At 58.4% G+C, this 16,517-nt stretch overlaps 2 protein-coding genes across 3 annotated transcripts; one reads left to right on the top strand and one right to left on the bottom strand.

The window, feature by feature from the left end:
* Positions 1-374: 374 nt before the first annotated feature.
* Positions 375-8,347, top strand: ULK3 (unc-51 like kinase 3). Of its 2 annotated transcripts, none has more exons than XM_014780929.2 (16): positions 375-524; positions 1,216-1,353; positions 1,436-1,556; positions 2,135-2,239; positions 2,970-3,113; positions 3,329-3,411; positions 3,947-4,102; positions 4,285-4,390; positions 4,613-4,653; positions 4,886-4,988; positions 5,126-5,190; positions 5,275-5,353; positions 5,433-5,473; positions 5,831-5,878; positions 6,107-6,173; positions 6,295-8,347. In XM_014780929.2, exons 1-16 carry the CDS (start codon positions 423-425, stop codon positions 6,309-6,311), a joined length of 1,416 nt encoding a protein of 471 aa, XP_014636415.1. In that variant the 5' UTR covers positions 375-422; the 3' UTR covers positions 6,312-8,347. The 2 variants fall into 2 exon arrangements, with proteins under 2 accessions (XP_014636415.1, XP_004421877.1); XM_004421820.3 differs by having other exon boundaries at positions 379-524; positions 1,213-1,353.
* Positions 8,348-12,117: 3,770 nt separating this feature from the next.
* Positions 12,118-16,455, bottom strand: CPLX3 (complexin 3). Its single transcript, XM_004421819.3, has 3 exons — positions 16,251-16,455; positions 14,984-15,071; positions 12,118-13,248 (listed from the first exon to the last, which is right to left on the bottom strand). The coding sequence occupies exons 1-3, from the start codon at positions 16,412-16,414 to the stop codon at positions 13,024-13,026; spliced, it is 477 nt and encodes a 158-aa protein (XP_004421876.1). The 5' UTR covers positions 16,415-16,455; the 3' UTR covers positions 12,118-13,023.
* Positions 16,456-16,517: the final 62 nt, after the last annotated feature.

The raw sequence follows: 16,517 nt of genomic DNA, 5'->3' as shown, positions 1-16,517 counted from the left end.
AAGGGGGCCTCTTTGAATCTCCCTCCACGGCACACACCCGCTCAGCTGGGCTCGTCCCTTCTTGCCCCCTAACGCGGACGATCTCTAGGGCACTATCCGAGCCTAGATGGGATTCCCCGGGTGACCTCTGCTCACTTCCGTTCGGCCTGCGGGAGCCTCAGTATCCCTAAATGGATCTTGCCGAGACTGGCGGATCATGTGATTTCCAGTGCGGTTGGAGGCCGAGGAGGCGCCCAGGAGCAGCACCTGGAGCGCCTGGAGGGGCGGGGCGCGGGGCCGGTGGGGAGCGGGCGCCCAGCTCCGCGCTGCACTTCCGGCGGGCGGCACTGGGGGCGGCGTGGAGTCCGGCTCGGCCGCCGCGCGCTCTGCCCGCTCGGCTCCGGAACCGGGCGCCGGGAAGCAGGAAGCGCGTGGCGGCGGGGATGGCGGGGCCCGGCTGGGGCCCCCCGCGGCTGGACGGCTTCATCCTCACCGAGCGCCTGGGCAGTGGCACGTACGCCACGGTGTACAAGGCCTACGCCAAGGTGGGTGCGGGCCGGGGCGCCCCGGGGCTGCTGTGCGGGGCAGGAATCCGGGGCATGAGAACTTCTGAGGGCCTGGCCGCCGCGCCCGCCAGACCCTGAGCAAGCCCGGGTGGGGGCCGGGCCGGGAAACTAGGGGAGGTTAGAGCCCGCGGGAGAGCAGTTAGGGCCCGCGGCCTGCCACGTCCCAACCTTCGGTGGAGGAGGCGGGAGCTGACTCCACCCGTAGGTCTTGAAAACAAACACGTACACACCCCTGTTTTGTCTGGAGAGGCAGATGGAGACCTCGATGGAGCCTTGGTGTCAGTGGCTGAAGAATAGGCTCAAAACAGGGAGGATCTAGTGGGCTGGGAGGAGTCTGGGACGGGGTTTTAGAAGGCTGGGCCCAATTAGGAAGCACAGTGAGCAGTTCTAGAACACTGAATGACATGCCTTAGCCGGGGCACTCTAGAATACAATGAAATAGGGTTTTGAGCAGAGGGTTGGAGAAGCAGCAGGCTGGGTGGGAAGGTTGGGGTTCCCGACTCTGGTGCCTCATTGGCCTGAGAAGGAGAAGATGGGAAGCCTGGATGCTGGAGTGAGTGGGTGGGCCCAGTGAGGGGGAGAGGGGCAGAGGGAACCAGAGCCCCTCTAGCCAGGCATGGGCCCTAGCCCCCTCAAGGCAGAACCCTCAAATCTCCTCTCCGCATAGAAGGACACTCGTGAGGTTGTAGCCATCAAGTGCGTAGCCAAGAAGAGTCTGAACAAAGCATCCGTGGAAAACCTCCTGACAGAGATTGAGATCCTCAAGGGCATTCGACACCCCCACATCGTAGAGCTGAAAGACTTCCAGGTGTGGGCCTGGGGTGGGGCCACTCCCAAAGGGGGCTGGAGAAGGGACACTCTTCAAGCTGCCTCTCTGCCTCTAACTACAGTGGGACAGTGACAACATCTACCTCATCATGGAGTTCTGTGCAGGGGGTGACCTGTCTCGCTTCATCCATACCCGCAGGATTCTGCCTGAGAAGGTGGCTCGTGTCTTCATGCAGCAGTTGGGTAAAAGCCTCTGACCCAGCCTGAGACCCCTTCCCGTGGTCTCTGCCCTCCCACTCCACCCCTGCCTCAGGCTTAGAGCCCTGGCACTCTTAGCAGTTGCCTCCTGTCCCAGCTTGGTTTTAGGGCCTCGTCTTTCCCATGGGCCCCTGTCTGGCCTAAGGATGCTGTGAGAGAGACAGAGGGAGGAGCTCCATCTGTGGAGAGTCTGGGCCTCCACACATGGAACATGATATAAAGACCTCATAGAACATTCCAGGGCCCAGTGGGTGGGACCCAAGTGCTTTGCCAAGGAAGAGGGCAAGAGCCTAAAGGGGTGGGGCATCCAGGGAGGCTTCTGGGAGGAGGGGAGACTTGTGAAGGGGCCCAAGGGAAGGGAAGGAGGTCACTCGGGGTGGGAGTAGGGCAAATTCTTAGACGTGACAGGAAGCTGGTCTTGAATGTAAAGCATTCAGTAGACCAGCCAGGCCAGAACTGGGGTTGCGCAGGCTTGAAGAGGCAGATGTAAGCCTGGGGAGGTGAGAGGCAGGTGGGAGATGGGCTCCTCTGACCTGTTTCTCTGCATGGGTCCTACTACCCAGCTAGTGCCCTGCAGTTCCTGCATGAACGGAATATCTCTCACCTGGATCTGAAGCCACAGAACATTCTACTGAGCTCCTTGGAGAAGCCCCACCTTAAGCTGGCAGGTGTGAGTCTGTAACAGCAGGGATGAGGTTTGGAGGGTGGGTGTGCGGAGGCCTCCCTCTGCGTGGGCTCACTCAGCAGTCCCAGTTCTCATGGAGCCCTCTGTTGAGTCATCAGACGGTGACAGGCTGGGAGACCCAGGGATGGGCTCCATCACCAAAAGGTAGGACCTTTCTCAGGCTACGCACACTCGACTCCAGCATTGTAATGGGTGGGGTCAGGGCTCAGTCTGGGGTCAGAGTCAAGACTCAGTGTGTGACCAGAGTGTCACCAGGATTGGGGCTCAAATTATGACCAATCTATGGCAGTGTTCGAGGGTGTGAGGTGGGAGAGGGGGTGGTTGTGGCTTCTGATAAGATTTGGAGAATTGACTTGGGGCTGGAAGGCAGAGAGCGTGGTATAACCCCAGCTTACTGGGACAGTGAGGGAGGGTCTGACCCCTAGTGAGCCCTCATCCTCATAGCTGGTGTGATCAGAGTGGGCTTCCTGGGAAAAAGGTTCCTTAAGGGACTGTGCAGGATGGGTAAGATTTATGCCCCCACGGGAAGAGGTAAAAGGGTGTTGCAGGCTAATCGAGAGAGAAACAGCATGAGCGCAGTAGGGAAGTGGCATTAATCCTGGCGAGTCTGGAGGGCGGGGAGGAGGCCTGCTCTAGAGCCCAGGGTGAGGCTTTAAGGCCAGGAGCAGAACCAGCTGGAATTTGAGCCCTGCTGCCTGGCCTCTTGCCTGCAGACTTCGGCTTTGCACAGCACATGTCCCCCTGGGATGAGAAGCATGTGCTCCGTGGCTCCCCGCTCTACATGGCTCCCGAAATGGTGTGTCAGCGGCAGTACGATGCCCGTGTGGACCTCTGGTCTGTGGGGGTCATCCTGTACGGTGAGAGCTCTGTCCCCCACCCCTACCCAGAGGTCTGCACGGTGTGTCCGCAGGCGAGGACTCTCTGGGCCACTCCTGAAGGGTTCCAATGAGAACGCTGCCTCTACTGGCCCGGGGTCCCTGCTCTGAGGGATGTTAGGCCGCCTCCCCAGGAATGGGCCAGGTCAGGCTTGACCCTGTCCCGTCCTGGCCTGCCCTCTGCCTCCCTTCCACAGAAACCCTCTTCGGGCAGCCCCCCTTTGCCTCCAGGTCATTCTCGGAGCTGGAAGAGAAGATCCGGAGCAACCGGGTTGTTGAGGTGGGTCTGGCAGGGCCTTGGCACCTGCGGGGTTGGGGGGCAGAGGGAGTCAGGGCCCTGAGGTTGGAGACCTCACTGCCACCTGCACAGACTGGAGTGCGGGCTCCAGGCCACCTTTGTGGTGCCGGGGTGTGCTCTAGACTGGAAGTTGAGGCTGCATTCAGTTCCAGGGACCCAGATTAGCCTACTACCACAGGGAGCAAAGGGCCCCAGATTGTTGCAGACCCCCCGTGGGGAGAAGGCCAATGCAGAGCCAGGCCCAGTCTTCCCAGGAGCATAATCCAGGAAGGGGAAAGCACCTAGAAACAGGGTTCTAGGATAGCTAAGAGTTCCAGGGAGGGCGTGGGCAGGAGCCTGGGGGAGGCTTGCCTCTCCTCTGGCCTCCATTACCTTCCTCCTGGGTCTCAGATTCTCCGTCTGTCAAACATGTACCTCGGGGCATCCCAGGACAGGGTGGTCCTGACAGGCGCCTGGGCTGGGGGCCGAGGTGCTGGAGCCCAGCGTGATCTGTCTTCCACCTTCCCCTTCCCTGCAGCTCCCCCTGCGGCCCCTGCTCTCCCGAGACTGCCGGGACCTGCTGCAGAGGCTCCTAGAACGGGACCCCAACCGTCGCATCTCCTTCCAGGACTTCTTCGCCCACCCCTGGGTGGACCTGGAGCACATGCCCAGTGGGGAGAGCCTGGCACGAGCAGTGAGCAGGCCAACGGGGATGGGGTGGGGTGCGGGTGGGTTGGGGGTCTCATCTACCCCTTTCAGTGGTAAACAGATGACTTGCCCAACAGGAGGCAGAGGGTGGGCTCAGGGGGACCTCTCTATTCCCGCCTCATGGTGAGCCTGGGGGGTGGGCATGACTCCTGATCTGCTGTCCCGCAGACCGCACTGGTGGTGCAGGCTGTAAAGAAGGACCAGGAAGGGGCTGCTGCGGCCGCCTTATCTCTCTACTGTAAGGCTCTGGACTTCTTCGTGCCTGCCCTGCACTGTGAGTGCCTGGGCCCCTGGGTGCAGTGGGCAGCGTGGGGGTGGGTGGGTCAGCCATAGCTGTGGTGGATGAATTCCAGAAGCAGCTCTCTATCCAGAATTTTGTGGGAGACAAGACAGAGGGTAAATCTGGAACTTAGTGATTTTGGGGAGTCCAGAGGGTTTGGTGTGGGCAGAGGTCCTCTTGCCCCAGACTCCTCATATAAACCCCCACTTTCTGTAGATGAAGTGGACGCCCAGCGGAAGGAGGCAATTAAGGCAAAGGTGGGTGAGCGAGAGTCCCCTTGAGGAAAGGGTGAGGGATCCTGGGGCCTCTGGGGACTGGCTCTCTTAGAACTGGAACTTCCTCTCCTGGGCCGGGGTCAGGCCAGCCTCAGCTGACCCCTGACGTTACAGCTTGGGGCAGTCACTAAGGACCCAGAGGGGAACTTGGGGGTGGGCGCTGGGAGGGAGGCAGGGTGGGACAGCCCCTCCTCAGCCCCTCGCCCTCCTACAGGTGGGGCAGTACGTGTCCCGGGCTGAGGAGCTCAAGGCCATCGTCTCCTCCTCCAATCGGGCTCTGCTGAGGCAGGGGGCCTCTGCCCGAGACCTGCTCAGAGGTAGCCCCAGTTCCTGGCTGACCACCAGGCCCCCAGCGACTTCCTTGTAGCCTGACGGGGAGGCAGGTTGGAGCAGGTTCCCTGAGATGGAAAAACAGGCTGCTCCCCTCACCCTGAGCCTTTGCCCCTCATCCCAGAGATGGCCCGGGACAAGCCGCGCCTCCTTGCTGCCCTAGAAGTGGCTTCAGCTGCTGTGGCCAAGGTTTGTACCCAGCGGGAGGATCTAGGTGAGCAGGGGGGAGTCCAGATCATGACCCTAAGTGACCTGGTGTCCCTGTGGCTGCAGGAGGAGGAAGCTGGTGGGGAGCAGGACGCCCTGGCCCTGTACCAGCACAGCCTGGAGGAGCTGCTGCTGCTGCTGGCAGGTGAGTCCACCCCCCCATCACGACACCCCCCGAGCCCCGCCGCCCTGCCCTCACCACTGCACCCTCCCTCTCTTTGCAGCGGAGCCCCCAGGCCGGAGGCGGGAGCTGCTTCACACTGAGGTACCTATTGGGAGGGTTGGGGGGCTTCCTCTTCCCCTTTCATCCTGCTCCCATCTGGGGAACGTCCTCGGGTTCCCTTGGGGTGTTCCAAGTCTGGGAAGTCTGACTCCCAGACTTGATAATTCAGTGGCCCCGTGACTCCAGCGGGGCTCGGGTGCTCAGGTCAGGGTAGTGGGGTGGGCAGGATCTGGGAAGCCGGCAGCAGAAAGGTGGCTGGGCTGCTGCCGTCGGGAAGGCTTCCTGGAGGAGGAGCAGATAAAGGACTCAGGGTCCTGGAGAGCGTCAGGAGTGAGAGGGAGCTCCATCTAAAGGCCCCTCTGCCCACCCCCCACCCATGGACGTGCCTTCCCTTGGCAGGTTCAGAACCTCATGGCTCGAGCTGAATACTTGAAGGAGCAGGTCAAGGTGGGCACGTGGGGGGCCATGTCAGGGCAAAGCTGCGTGGGTTTTGCTCCTCTCTGCCTGTTGATGTCTGTCCCCCGCTCCCCCGTGTGTCTCTGTCTCCAGTCTTCTGAAGGCCTGTCCATCACTGTCTCTGTCCTTTGCATTCTCAGTTGCTCAGCGGCTGTTCGTTGTGTCTTGTGTGTGTGTCTGGCTGCCTCTAACCCCTTGTGCTGCCTTTATGTCCCACAGATGAGGGAGTCTCGCTGGGAAGCCGAGACCATGGACAAAGAGGGGCTGTTGGAGTCTGTGCGTAGCTGTGAGTCCTGCCCTGGGGTCTGACCCTCCATCCAAGGAGGGGTGAGGACTGGGGGTGGCTCCGGATGTTGCCTCTTTTGCTAGAGACCTGAGACCTACCCTCCCTCCTTACCCCTCCACAGCCTGCACCCTGCAGTGACCCCAGAAGGATGACTGGACAGACCACGAGCCCCCTGGAGTTGGGGGACACGCTAACCCAGGCTGACACCCAGAATTCTGTGGCCCTCTGCAATGCTGTGGAGCAGGCTTCCCAGATTGGCAGCTCTGAGACCCCCACATCCCAGGGTCCGCAGCACCCTTCAGGATCATCTCCACCCCCTAGAGGGTCTGATGGTCCATGGTGTGTGCTGGGAGCACTGGGCCTTGGCCCCGGGGGAGGGGAGCAGGACTCTGGGAGAAGAGTATTTCTTTCATGTGACTTTTGTTATTTGGTGGTAGCTGGCCCCTGAGCCTGTTGATTTGGGGGCATCAAGCCTTCTGTGTTTGCTCTGAGAAGAAGGCAGGGAGCCCTCCGCAGGGCATTCTACTCTTGGCCCCACCCTGCAAGCTGGCAGCTGTGCCCTGTGTCCACCCCTGTCCTTCCTTGGAGCCCTTATTGCCTCCCTCCTTGTACTGGAACGGGGCACTTCAAGACCCCTCAGGGACCACCCACCCCACAGTATGCACTCAGCTCCATAGAATTCACCAGTCTTCTGGGAGCTGACCCTTGCCCACCCTCTCAGTATTCTAAGATAATCCTTCAAGCATGAAATAATCTTTGTGGGGTGGGGCAAATCTGAGAAACCCAGGCCTTGTTCCTGCCCTGGCCCAGGGGGCACAAGGGGAGGGTCCTCAATCCTCATCCCTCCCACTTCCATCCCTCTTTGGGGAACACCCCTCCCTGCCACAGAGCTGATTCTGGCCTGGGAGGAGGCATGGGGGTGGCCTGACCATCAGACTGCAGGGACCCAGCATCCTGAAGACCTGGTCCTAGATCTGACACTGCCGCTGCCCCAGCTTGTGACCTGGCAAGGCCCTTTCCCGTTGGGCCTGGGTCTCCCCATCTCCCCAATGGGGCTGCTACTACCTCCTTAGCCCCCTGCATGGACTTTGAGGAGGACAAGGTGACTTTAATCTGGAGAAAATGTACACAACTGGAGTTACTTAGGGGTTTCTTTTTAAAAAATCCCAGAGGGTGTTGGTGATTTTTAACCCTCTGCCCTTAAAAGCCTCCTTGGGGCAAGAGTTGTCTGTCTTCTCTGCAGGCGGCTGGGTGTAAAGAATGTAATCATTGTTTCTCTATTAAATTATTTTCTGACCATGTGCCTCTCTTCTTGCCCTGGCAAGAACAGGAGAGGCAGCCCCTATGCAGAGGCTGGGGCTGGAGGGGCCCCAGGAAAACCTAGGTAACCTGGGGGAGGGCTAGAGAGGCCACGGGGTAGTGGACGGAGTAAGAGCTATATCTGCCTCCTGCCCGCAGCCCCTGGGGGATCAAGGAGAGTCAGGCTGACCAGCTGCCATTCCAGAGACCTGAGCCCACCACCCAGGGGACCAGTGGGGAGCCGGCAAGCACAGGCCTGGGAGCCCAAGGCCCTTCCTCTGCACCTGGAGAAGGCTGGGCTCGACTGCCGAGTGCAGTCCTGTACACACTCCACGCTGCTCTGCACGCTGCATGCTCCCTCAGCCTGGACAGGGGCCCCAGCCTCCTGGGCTGCTAAGTGAGCACTGAGCTGGACTGGGGAAAAGGTCATCCCCTATGGTGTTTTGTGCTTATACCCTGCCCCCCAGGACCCCCAAACTGGGGTCATTTCCAGCAGGCCCTTCCCACCACACACTGCAGCCACCAAGGCAGCAGTTCCCTAGACTTACCAAAGACCACCAAGATGCTCAGCCTTCCATGTGACATGAAAGGGCTTCTGTACAGGAAGGGAAACATGCCAGGAGGGACCTAATTTCCCTGAAGCCCTTGGCCTGGTCGTTGTGGGGCAGTGTAGAGCAGTGGTCCAGAGGGCAAGAGACACGGCTAAAATCCTGGTTCTGCCACTTGGCTGAGAAGCTTGGGACTCATTGATTAGCCCGTTTCTCAGGAAAATGAGGATGAAGATAAATGCCCTGCAGGAATTTGTAAGGATTAAATGAGTTACTGTATATGAAGCTGGCACATAAGTAAGAATTCAATAAAATGTTATTTTCAGATCTAGGGAGAGAAATGTACTTCAGATTATCTCTGGGAATGGGCTGGACAAAAAAGCCTCTATAAGTAAAATGAGGGAAAGGAAGGAGGGGAATGAAGGGAGCTGGTGGGTGACGACTGGAGAGGACCGGGTGGGAGGGAGAGTGGGAATGAGGAAGGACGGGGTGAACAACTGATGGAATAGAAGGATGACGGGATAGAGGATGGGCCCACAGACCTCAACTGTTTGTGGTATTGGGCCTGAAATTCCCATACATGTGGGTGTGGGGAGGAGCAGGCCCCCTAGGGGGATTGGGTGCAGGAAAGGCCTGGGAGGTTGAGGCCACTGGAGGAGGCCCTGGGAAAGGAACCTCTCTGGGGAAAATGTTTAGATGGTCTCCAGGCTGGTCCTGTGTCTAAGCCACCTGCAAGGAGGGAGGCAGCCCAGCGGAGGGGTGGGGCTCTCTCTCTAGGGCTCTCTTCAAATGGCAGAGGCCTATGGGAAATATGCTAATCCGCTTTTTAAGAAATATATTTTTCCTCCTAGGGGCGAGAGTCTCATCTTTTACAATTTGAAAGTGCCCAAAGCAGGGCAGACACCCCCCCAGCACCGTCTGGATGATTCACCCTGCCCTGTCCTCCCACCGCCACTCAGTCCCCAAGCCCAGAGCCAGCACTGGGCCAAGCTGGGGGAGCACCTGAGCCTGGGCCCCTCTGTCTCCCAAGGGACCAGCCCTGGGAGAAGCAGATGGGCTTCTGGAGCAGAATGAGGGACCCACGTGTCCCTGTGCCCAGCCTGCCCCTTCTTTTGCTAACTGCAGAGGCAGGGAAGGACATAGAACCTTGGTACCTGCAGGAGATCATCTAGAAGGGCTCTTGGTCCCCAGAAGCCAGCTGCCATCCCAGCCATCCCTGAGAGGAGAGGGCCCAACCCTGAGACTAGGGCATGAGGGAAGGGGGCATGTCAAGGACCACTTTCCCTTGAGTAGCTTACACCCACACCCATACACTTGAAATCCCACAGACACACAATGCACAGACACAGACACTAACAGGCCACAGGCAGCAGACACAAACAAAAACACTGAAAGCCATGCACAAGCTCACAGCCGCATGCAGACCCCACATAGATTTACACTCATGATCACACACACACAGGCACACACACACACACACACACAGGCACAGGTCCTGCTAAATACAGCTGAGGCAGCCTCAACGCTGCTGCTCCCCAGACCCAGCCCGCCTGCCTCCCTTGCTGTCCCTGAGCCTCACAAGGATTCTGGGAACAGCTATGCCTGGCAGGCACGGGGTTAGAGGCAGGGCAGCAGCCTGGCTCTATGGCTTCCTCCCACCCCCCTCACAGGGGCGCCCCACCCCCAACCCAGCCTTGGGCATCAGCTGGGTCAATAGGCACTGCCAGCAGCTCGGGTTCAGCAAACAAACATTCCCCCAGAAGTCGCCAGTGCCTGCTGCCAGGGGGGCCTCCAATGTCTGAGAAGGGACCATCTGGCCGTGGGGTGGGGGGAAGGGGAGAGCCTCTGAACTCCAAACCCCTCACCGACCCCAATTCCTCCCTAGGGACCAACTGGCCTCCGGAAAGTCGCTTGTTCTCTCTCTACCCCTGTCCCTCTGGGAACTAGGCCTGAACTGTCTGGACGGGTGGAAGGCAGGAGAAGGGACTGGAGCCAGGCAGGGGCCAGGGCTGGTCACCAATCTCCCTGAATTCCCCCGTGTTATGGAGGTGAGGAGGAGCAGGCCAGCCGTCTTTGCCATTTCTCTCCTTCTGAAAGAGTGGGGCGGGGGGGAGCTGTCCCCTCATCTTTCAACGTTTCCTGTATCCTCAGACTGCCAAGGGTGAGAAAGAAGAAAGAAGGGGAAAGGAAGAGCAGGAGGAAGGGAGAGGGCCTGGAGAGGTAAATCCCTTGCTCTAAATTGTGGTGCCCTATGGCAGGACTTTAATCACCATGGAAAGGGAAGCTTTGGTGGCAAGTGGCTTTCTCTGCAGCCCTCACATCACACCAGGTGGGTGGACTGGCACAGAGCAGTGATTGTGTAAATAAGTGGGAGTGGAAAGAGGATGGGAAGAGAGGAGTGGTCTAGTAATGGACGTGGACCGGCCCCGAGGGCTCTGGGCTGGGGGCAGGCGTAGAGGAGGCTCCAGCTCAGCCAGGTCGGCCCCCAGCTGAGGGCATGGTGGAGGACAGGTATGGGCCAGGAATGAGGCCGAGGGCGGGGGGACACAGAGGAGAGGGATGTGGACTGACAGAGAAGCCTAGAGGGCAGGGGAAGGCAGAGGTGAGGCAGGGCGAGGCTGGCAGAGCCTGGGGACCCCTCAGCCTGCCCTTCTTGGCCATCTCTGCCTGAGCCCAGGTACTGCTCCTTCTGTCCAAGCCTCTCCCCTCCATTCCAGGGACATGCAGACAGGTCAGGGCTTCTTGGGGTTCCAAGGCTGTGAGAAGGGAACCAGCCCCTCCCACTCCCTGACCCCAGGCCCCAGTCAGCTCATTTGTGAGGGGTCAGTGAGTGCTAACCCCCAGCTTCCCCACAGCCCACCTCCCTGCCTCTTTCGCTCTGGGTCCTGCAAACCACTGAGGGGAAAGGGGTCTGTCCAATCCCATTAGGCAGAAGGCCCCTGGAGGGCAGAGTGCTGACGTGGGGCTTGCTGCTGACGCTGCTGAGGAGGCCCATGCCCCCCCTCCCCAGCCTGGGGCCCGCACTTGGGTCTTCTCCAGCTCTAGGAAAGTCAGGAGGGGTTTTTGTCCAGCGACCACCCAGGCGGGCAGCCTAGGAGCAGCTCAGAGGCCCAGGCCCCTTCCCTGGGGATGCTCAGGAGAGAAGGCCCAGCATGACAGCCCAAGCAGCACTGCTCCGATCCTGGGCCTGCGTCCTCCCTGCCCTCACCCTCCTAATTCCTTGTCCTTGCTTTTCCCTCTCTCTTCTTCCTGTCCCTCCCCACATTATCTATGGCACAGGTCATATGCTCCTTGTCCTTATTTTACAAAGGAGGCCTAATGGAGACTTTGCCCTTGAAACTAAACCCTCAGATGGCCGTTTCACCTGTAAATCCTGGCTGGCATCCGCACAGGCCAGTGCCACGGGGGTTACCACGCTTGGCCTGTAGCACCTTGCTCCTGCTCAGACCCCTGGGGTGGCCTGCTTGTGGAGCCTCCTGGTTGGTTTCCTAGATCCCCACAGGTGAGTGGGATGAGATTTGGGCTCTGCATTTTTTTAAGAATGAGTTACCATTTATTGATAATGTCATGTGCCAAAGTCTTTACAAATGGTCACCCTTTGAAACATGTAGTAGTATTATTTTGGGTGGGGGTGGCGGTCTTCATTTTACAGGGAAGTAACAGGCCCAGCGAGAGAAAAGACCTGCTCAAAGTCACACAGTATGCCAGGGCTGGAATGCAGTTGCCCTGTCTTCTGTTACACCTTCCTTCTCCAAGGTGAGGAGACGGGTATAGGCGCTGGTGCCAGAGACAGCTGTGGTTGAGCTGTGGCCCCTCCTGTGGTCTCAGGTAAAGGCCCAGAGGCCCCGCCTTCCCCAGGTGCAGCCCCATCCAGCTGGCTGCCACATCCTCCTCAAAGCCCAGACCTATTTCATCAGGCCCAGGCTGGACCCCGCCCTTGGCTAGGGCCCTGAGAGAGTAGAGCTTGACATCTTATAGGGGCTGGCATTCCTACGAAGCTGTGGGTGAGGAGGTAAGGGACACCCCTCCAAAGGCAGGGTTGGGGGGCTGTGAACCCCCAAGACTCCTGGAGGTCAGTAAGAAGTGGGAGAATAGGCATGCCATTTGGAATTTTTATTTTTCACTGAGCTGAGAGAGGAGATCCAGCTATGGAATCCAGAGAGAGTTCTACAGGAACGGAACAGAAATTGCCTGGGCCTGGGCCCGGGCCCAGAGGAGGCCTGGAGCCGCCCGGGCTACTGTTCGGTGCCAGCTTCATCCTTGGCACTCGGCCCGTCACACAACATCGCTCAGCTCCCAAGAGCCAGAGCCCACAGCACAGTGGCAGCTGCTTGAGGCTATGGCTGCAGCTGCTGCCCTGCCCAAGGAGGGGTGTAGGGTTGGCTCCGAGGGCCAGGGAGGCCAAGCTAGCAAGTCTTAGAAATCACTCAGTCCACTTCCATTTTATAGATGGTGAAATGAAGCCCAGAAGGAGCAGTGGCTTTCAAGGAGAATAAATGTGGAGACTCAAACTCAGGCCTCCTGTCTGCCCAAAGCCTCCTCTAAGCACAGCCGAGTGCCGGTGTCTAGAGGGGCTAGGCACAGAGGGGAGCTGGCCTGGGTACGTGTGTCTGTGTGTGCCAGGATGCATCTATGGCATATGCCTCTGCGCATACCAGGGTTTCTATGTCCCTCTGGTTATCTCTCTATGGGTGCTCCTGTGTGCTGGGGCTATGGCGAGAGAGGGACGGGCCTATTCCTACAATCTTGGGAGGCCTCCCTAGGCTGAGTAGGGAGGGTGGGTCCTGAAGGGTAGGGTGAGGAATGAGGACTTTGCTCCCAATGGAGAGGGAGAGACCAGATGGTAGGCTTGGGCCATGGATGAGAAGGGTCCAAGGGCTAGTGTGGAGCAGGGGAAACACAGCCAAGATGGGGTATGGGTCCCTGGAGGTTGAGACATGCTCTTAGCCCTCATGTGGGCACAGCCCTCTGATCACCCCAGTGGGTGACCCCAGGGAAAGCAGTCACATGACATGGCACTTCTCAGCTGATTGCTTGAGGTCCCCCAATGTGGCCTGGGCCTTGTCCTTGAGTGACCCGAGGTCCAAGCCAGGGAGGCTGGCCAGCTGCCCGAGGACCGAGGCCCGCTCCTCCTCCTCCTCTGTGTCCTCCTCAATCATCTTGGCCAGCTCCCGGGGCAGCTCCACGTCACCACCTGCCATCTGGATCTGGCTCTCATCTGTCTCATTCTGAAGGGAAGAGGGGAGGAGGTTGGGAGGGTTGGAGGTCTGTGAGGAGCCAGAGTTGAGGGGGCGGGGAGGAGGCCTGGACTAGGTTCCAAGCCTCTGGATTCTTGAGCCCCATGTTCCAGTGATTTCCGCCGCATCCCCACATCCCAGAATCAAGCTTCTGACACTTGGTAGGGAGAGGTTGCACTTTTAGACCACCTTACTTTACCCTGAGATACTGAAGATAAGATACTAGCATAGCGAGTAAAGAAAAAATGAAAATACCTAAGAGTCAAACTGCCACAGTCAGCTAAGTCATATGGTGCCCACCGTTACCCACACTGGAGGACTTAGCAATAATAGTGATGGGTACTATTTATCAAACACCTACTCAGTGGCTGACATTGAGCTAAGTGCTTTTAATTCTCACAATAACCTTGTGAGCTGGGTATTGTTATCTCCATTTTACAAATAAGGAAATTGAGGCTCAGCCAATTTAAGAAAGTAACTTCCCCAAGGTCACACAACTAGGCAGTGAAGGAGCTAGATTTAAACCTCCGTCACGGATTCCAGCCTCTGTGCTCTCTTTGCATGGCACCTACTGATTGTCATTGCACTTCTCTGTCCCTTTGGGAACGCTGGGGCTTTCCACTTTATGTCTTACTCAGTTACAGCCAAGTCTTCCTCATCTACTGGACTCAGAGTTCCCTGCCTCTTGTACCCTTTGTGCAAGGCTTTGAGGAATGACTCCATTCCTAGCTGGGTTTAACTCAGTAACTTTCCAGACAGGCAGGCTTTCTGGACTGGTTTTCCCTTTGAGAGACTTCCAGAAGACTGGTGCCCTGTAGGGAGTCAGAAGCAGCCAGGGGCTCAGTAAACATTTGCTGAATGAGTGAATGTGACGTTCACATATCTGAACTTCCAATTCAAGTGGAAGATCAAGGTCAGGAGTGCTATAGCCCTGTACTTTTGTTTCCCCTCAGAGTCTAGCACAGTTCTGGACACTGGGAGTGGCTTGTGCCTCAGTTCCCTCCTTAGGCAACACTTACATGCCCATCAGGTGCTGCAGTGCCTAGGAGAGACAACCTCCTGGCTGCCTGGCCAACCAAGGGGGTGCTTTGCTCCCTGCAGACACTCCATACCCTGGAAGGCAGCCAGGGGTCCTGGAGCAGGCGCAGGCTCATCATCCACAGGCTTGAGCTCTAACCCCAGCTCCATCACTTGCTGGCTGCATGACCTTAGTCAAGTCCCCTAATCTCTCTGAGCCTCAGTTTCCTTATTTGTAGATGTAGGTGATAGCTACCTGGCAGAGTTCCTGACAGGTTAGGTAAGGGTGTGAAGGTCAACAGAGGTGCTGCCTTCTCTCCGTCACCCCACCCTCCCCAAGTGTTCAGAAGCCCCAAGAGCACTCACCCCTGCAGTAAAATCTACTGCTTTCCACCTCATCTGCCCCGGCCTGACTCGAGTTTGGGGAGTGGGGTGTGGAGGGGAGAAAGGGCCTGGACTGGCTCCAGAAACACAAACCTATCAGTCTCCGGAGGACTGGGCTTCCCTTCAGCGCCAAGCCCTGGCCCTGGGCGGGTGCCAATTAACCGTGAAGGAGTGAATGAAGGAAAGAGTGAGAACGAAGGATCTAACCAAGCACTCCGTGAGTCTTGCAGGCTGAGAGCTGCGGCCCCCAGAGTGGGGCAGAGGAGTCCGGAGCCCGGAGCTCAGGGTCCGGGCCGTGCCTTTCAGCCCCGGCTCCTGAGCTTACCTTGGGCAGCCGATATTTGTCTCTGAAGTGGCTCCGCAGCGTGGCCCGCTCGGCCTTCCTCTGCGTGAACTGCGCGTCCCGCTCCATCCTGCGGGGGCACCGGGGGCGGAGTTATCGCGACGGCTGAGAGAACGGGCGGGGTCTGCGAGGAAGGGGCAGGAGGGGTCTCCGCGTCCTGGCGGCCAACTGCATCGCTCCCGCCCACCGGGCTGTATGTTGGGAGGGTGCTCGGACCTGACGGGCCACGATCAGTCTTTGCTGCCACCGGCCCATCACAGCGCCCTGTCGCCTCCGCAGCCGCTGCTGGACGGAGCTCTCAGGGCGGGGGCGTCAGTCTGTCTGGCTCTCTCTGCAGACCGTAATATATATCCCTCGCGGCCTCCGACTCCGTCTGTCTTTTCCCTCCCTGACAGGTTGTGTCGTGTGGGGGAAACTACTAGGGACAGACTTAGGTTCGCGTCCACGACCACTTTCGGTATGTCTTTGGGTAAGTCACTTACATTCCTCTTTTGTAAAATGGGGCTAAGAGCACTGTTCCCAAGATTAAGTGAAATAATAATAGCTAACATCTAACGATTTATCACGTGCCAGGTGCTGTGCTAAGCAGTTTATGTACATTAAGAAATTTAATCCTCATAAACATATAAGGCATGTTTTAGGACTACCATCCCCATTTTATAGAAGAGGAAACTGAGGCACAGAAAGGTTAAGTAACTTGCCTAAAGTCACCCAGCTAAAAAGAAACAAAGCCTGGATCTGGATCCCAAGCAGCCTAGCTGTGGAGTCCAGCCCCAAACTCCACTTTGGCTGGCTCTCTGTCCCAGCACTGCCTGCGTACAAGAAGTCTCAGTATCTATGAGTGCCCCCATCTCAGTATTTGTCTCTGTGACTCTGAGCCCCCTCAGCTGCACCACTTTTCTCAGAACCTCAGGCTCAGAGGAGCTCCAGTTGGAAGACACAGACGGCTGGGACCAGATCGGATTAAGGGATTACTTGTTTCGTCAGAAATGCACGTGCCCCGACCCCGTCCCAGGCCCCTATCGCCCCTGCCCCCATTGCCTCTGGGCTTGAATGCGAAGCTGGGGTGGGGTCTTGGGTGTGAGATGGGGTGGCTCTGGGGGCAGCCTAGAAGGCACATTCCACATCTCTTACCGCGTCTGGAAAAGTAGGAGAGGAGGGCTCAGGGTCTGAGACTGCCCTAGGGGTGGGCCAGGTGGCTGTTGGAGGGGGGGAAGGGTCGTTGGAGCCAGGAAGGGATCCCACTCACTTCTCTTCCACCAGTTGCTTCTGATACTCCTCATACTCCTCTCGGCTCATGCCCTGCGCTTCGGCCGCCGACTTGTCCACGTCCCCCTTGTCCTCGCCGCCCCCCAGGCTCCCGGTGAGGTTCTTCAGCTGGCCGCCCACCATGGTCTTCACCATGAACGCCATGGTCTTCGCTGGCCCGGGCACCGGGCGCCGGGTAGTACGCGCCAGGCACCAGGCACGTCCGCGCCTACTTCAGCACTAGCGCTCACGGACAGCTCCCGCCGCC

The sequence above is a fragment of the Ceratotherium simum genome, chromosome 3 (genome assembly GCF_057802395.1).
Source record: "Ceratotherium simum simum isolate JZ-2026a chromosome 3, ASM5780239v1, whole genome shotgun sequence".
Lineage (NCBI taxonomy): Eukaryota > Metazoa > Chordata > Mammalia > Perissodactyla > Rhinocerotidae > Ceratotherium > Ceratotherium simum.
This window is presented reverse-complemented; position numbering and strand designations above follow the sequence as displayed.

What these genes read in the sequence shown, in the direction of transcription:
- ULK3 (XM_004421820.3), top strand. Translation starts at nt 423, where the DNA reads ATGGCGGGGCCCGGCTGGGGCCCCCCGCGGCTGGACGGCTTCATCCTC. An exon ending in GGAGCAACCGGGTTGTTGAG is followed by an intron (nt 3,412 to 3,946) that starts GTGGGTCTGGCA and finishes CCTTCCCTGCAG; the next exon opens with CTCCCCCTGCGGCCCCTGCT. An exon ending in GGGAGCTGCTTCACACTGAG is followed by an intron (nt 5,474 to 5,830) that starts GTACCTATTGGG and finishes TTCCCTTGGCAG; the next exon opens with GTTCAGAACCTCATGGCTCG.
- CPLX3 (XM_004421819.3), bottom strand. Translation starts at nt 16,414, where the DNA reads ATGGCGTTCATGGTGAAGACCATGGTGGGCGGCCAGCTGAAGAACCTC. An exon ending in AAGCAACTGGTGGAAGAGAA is followed by an intron (nt 15,072 to 16,250) that starts GTGAGTGGGATC and finishes GTGCCCCCGCAG; the next exon opens with GATGGAGCGGGACGCGCAGT. An exon ending in ACAAATATCGGCTGCCCAAG is followed by an intron (nt 13,249 to 14,983) that starts GTAAGCTCAGGA and finishes TCTTCCCTTCAG; the next exon opens with AATGAGACAGATGAGAGCCA.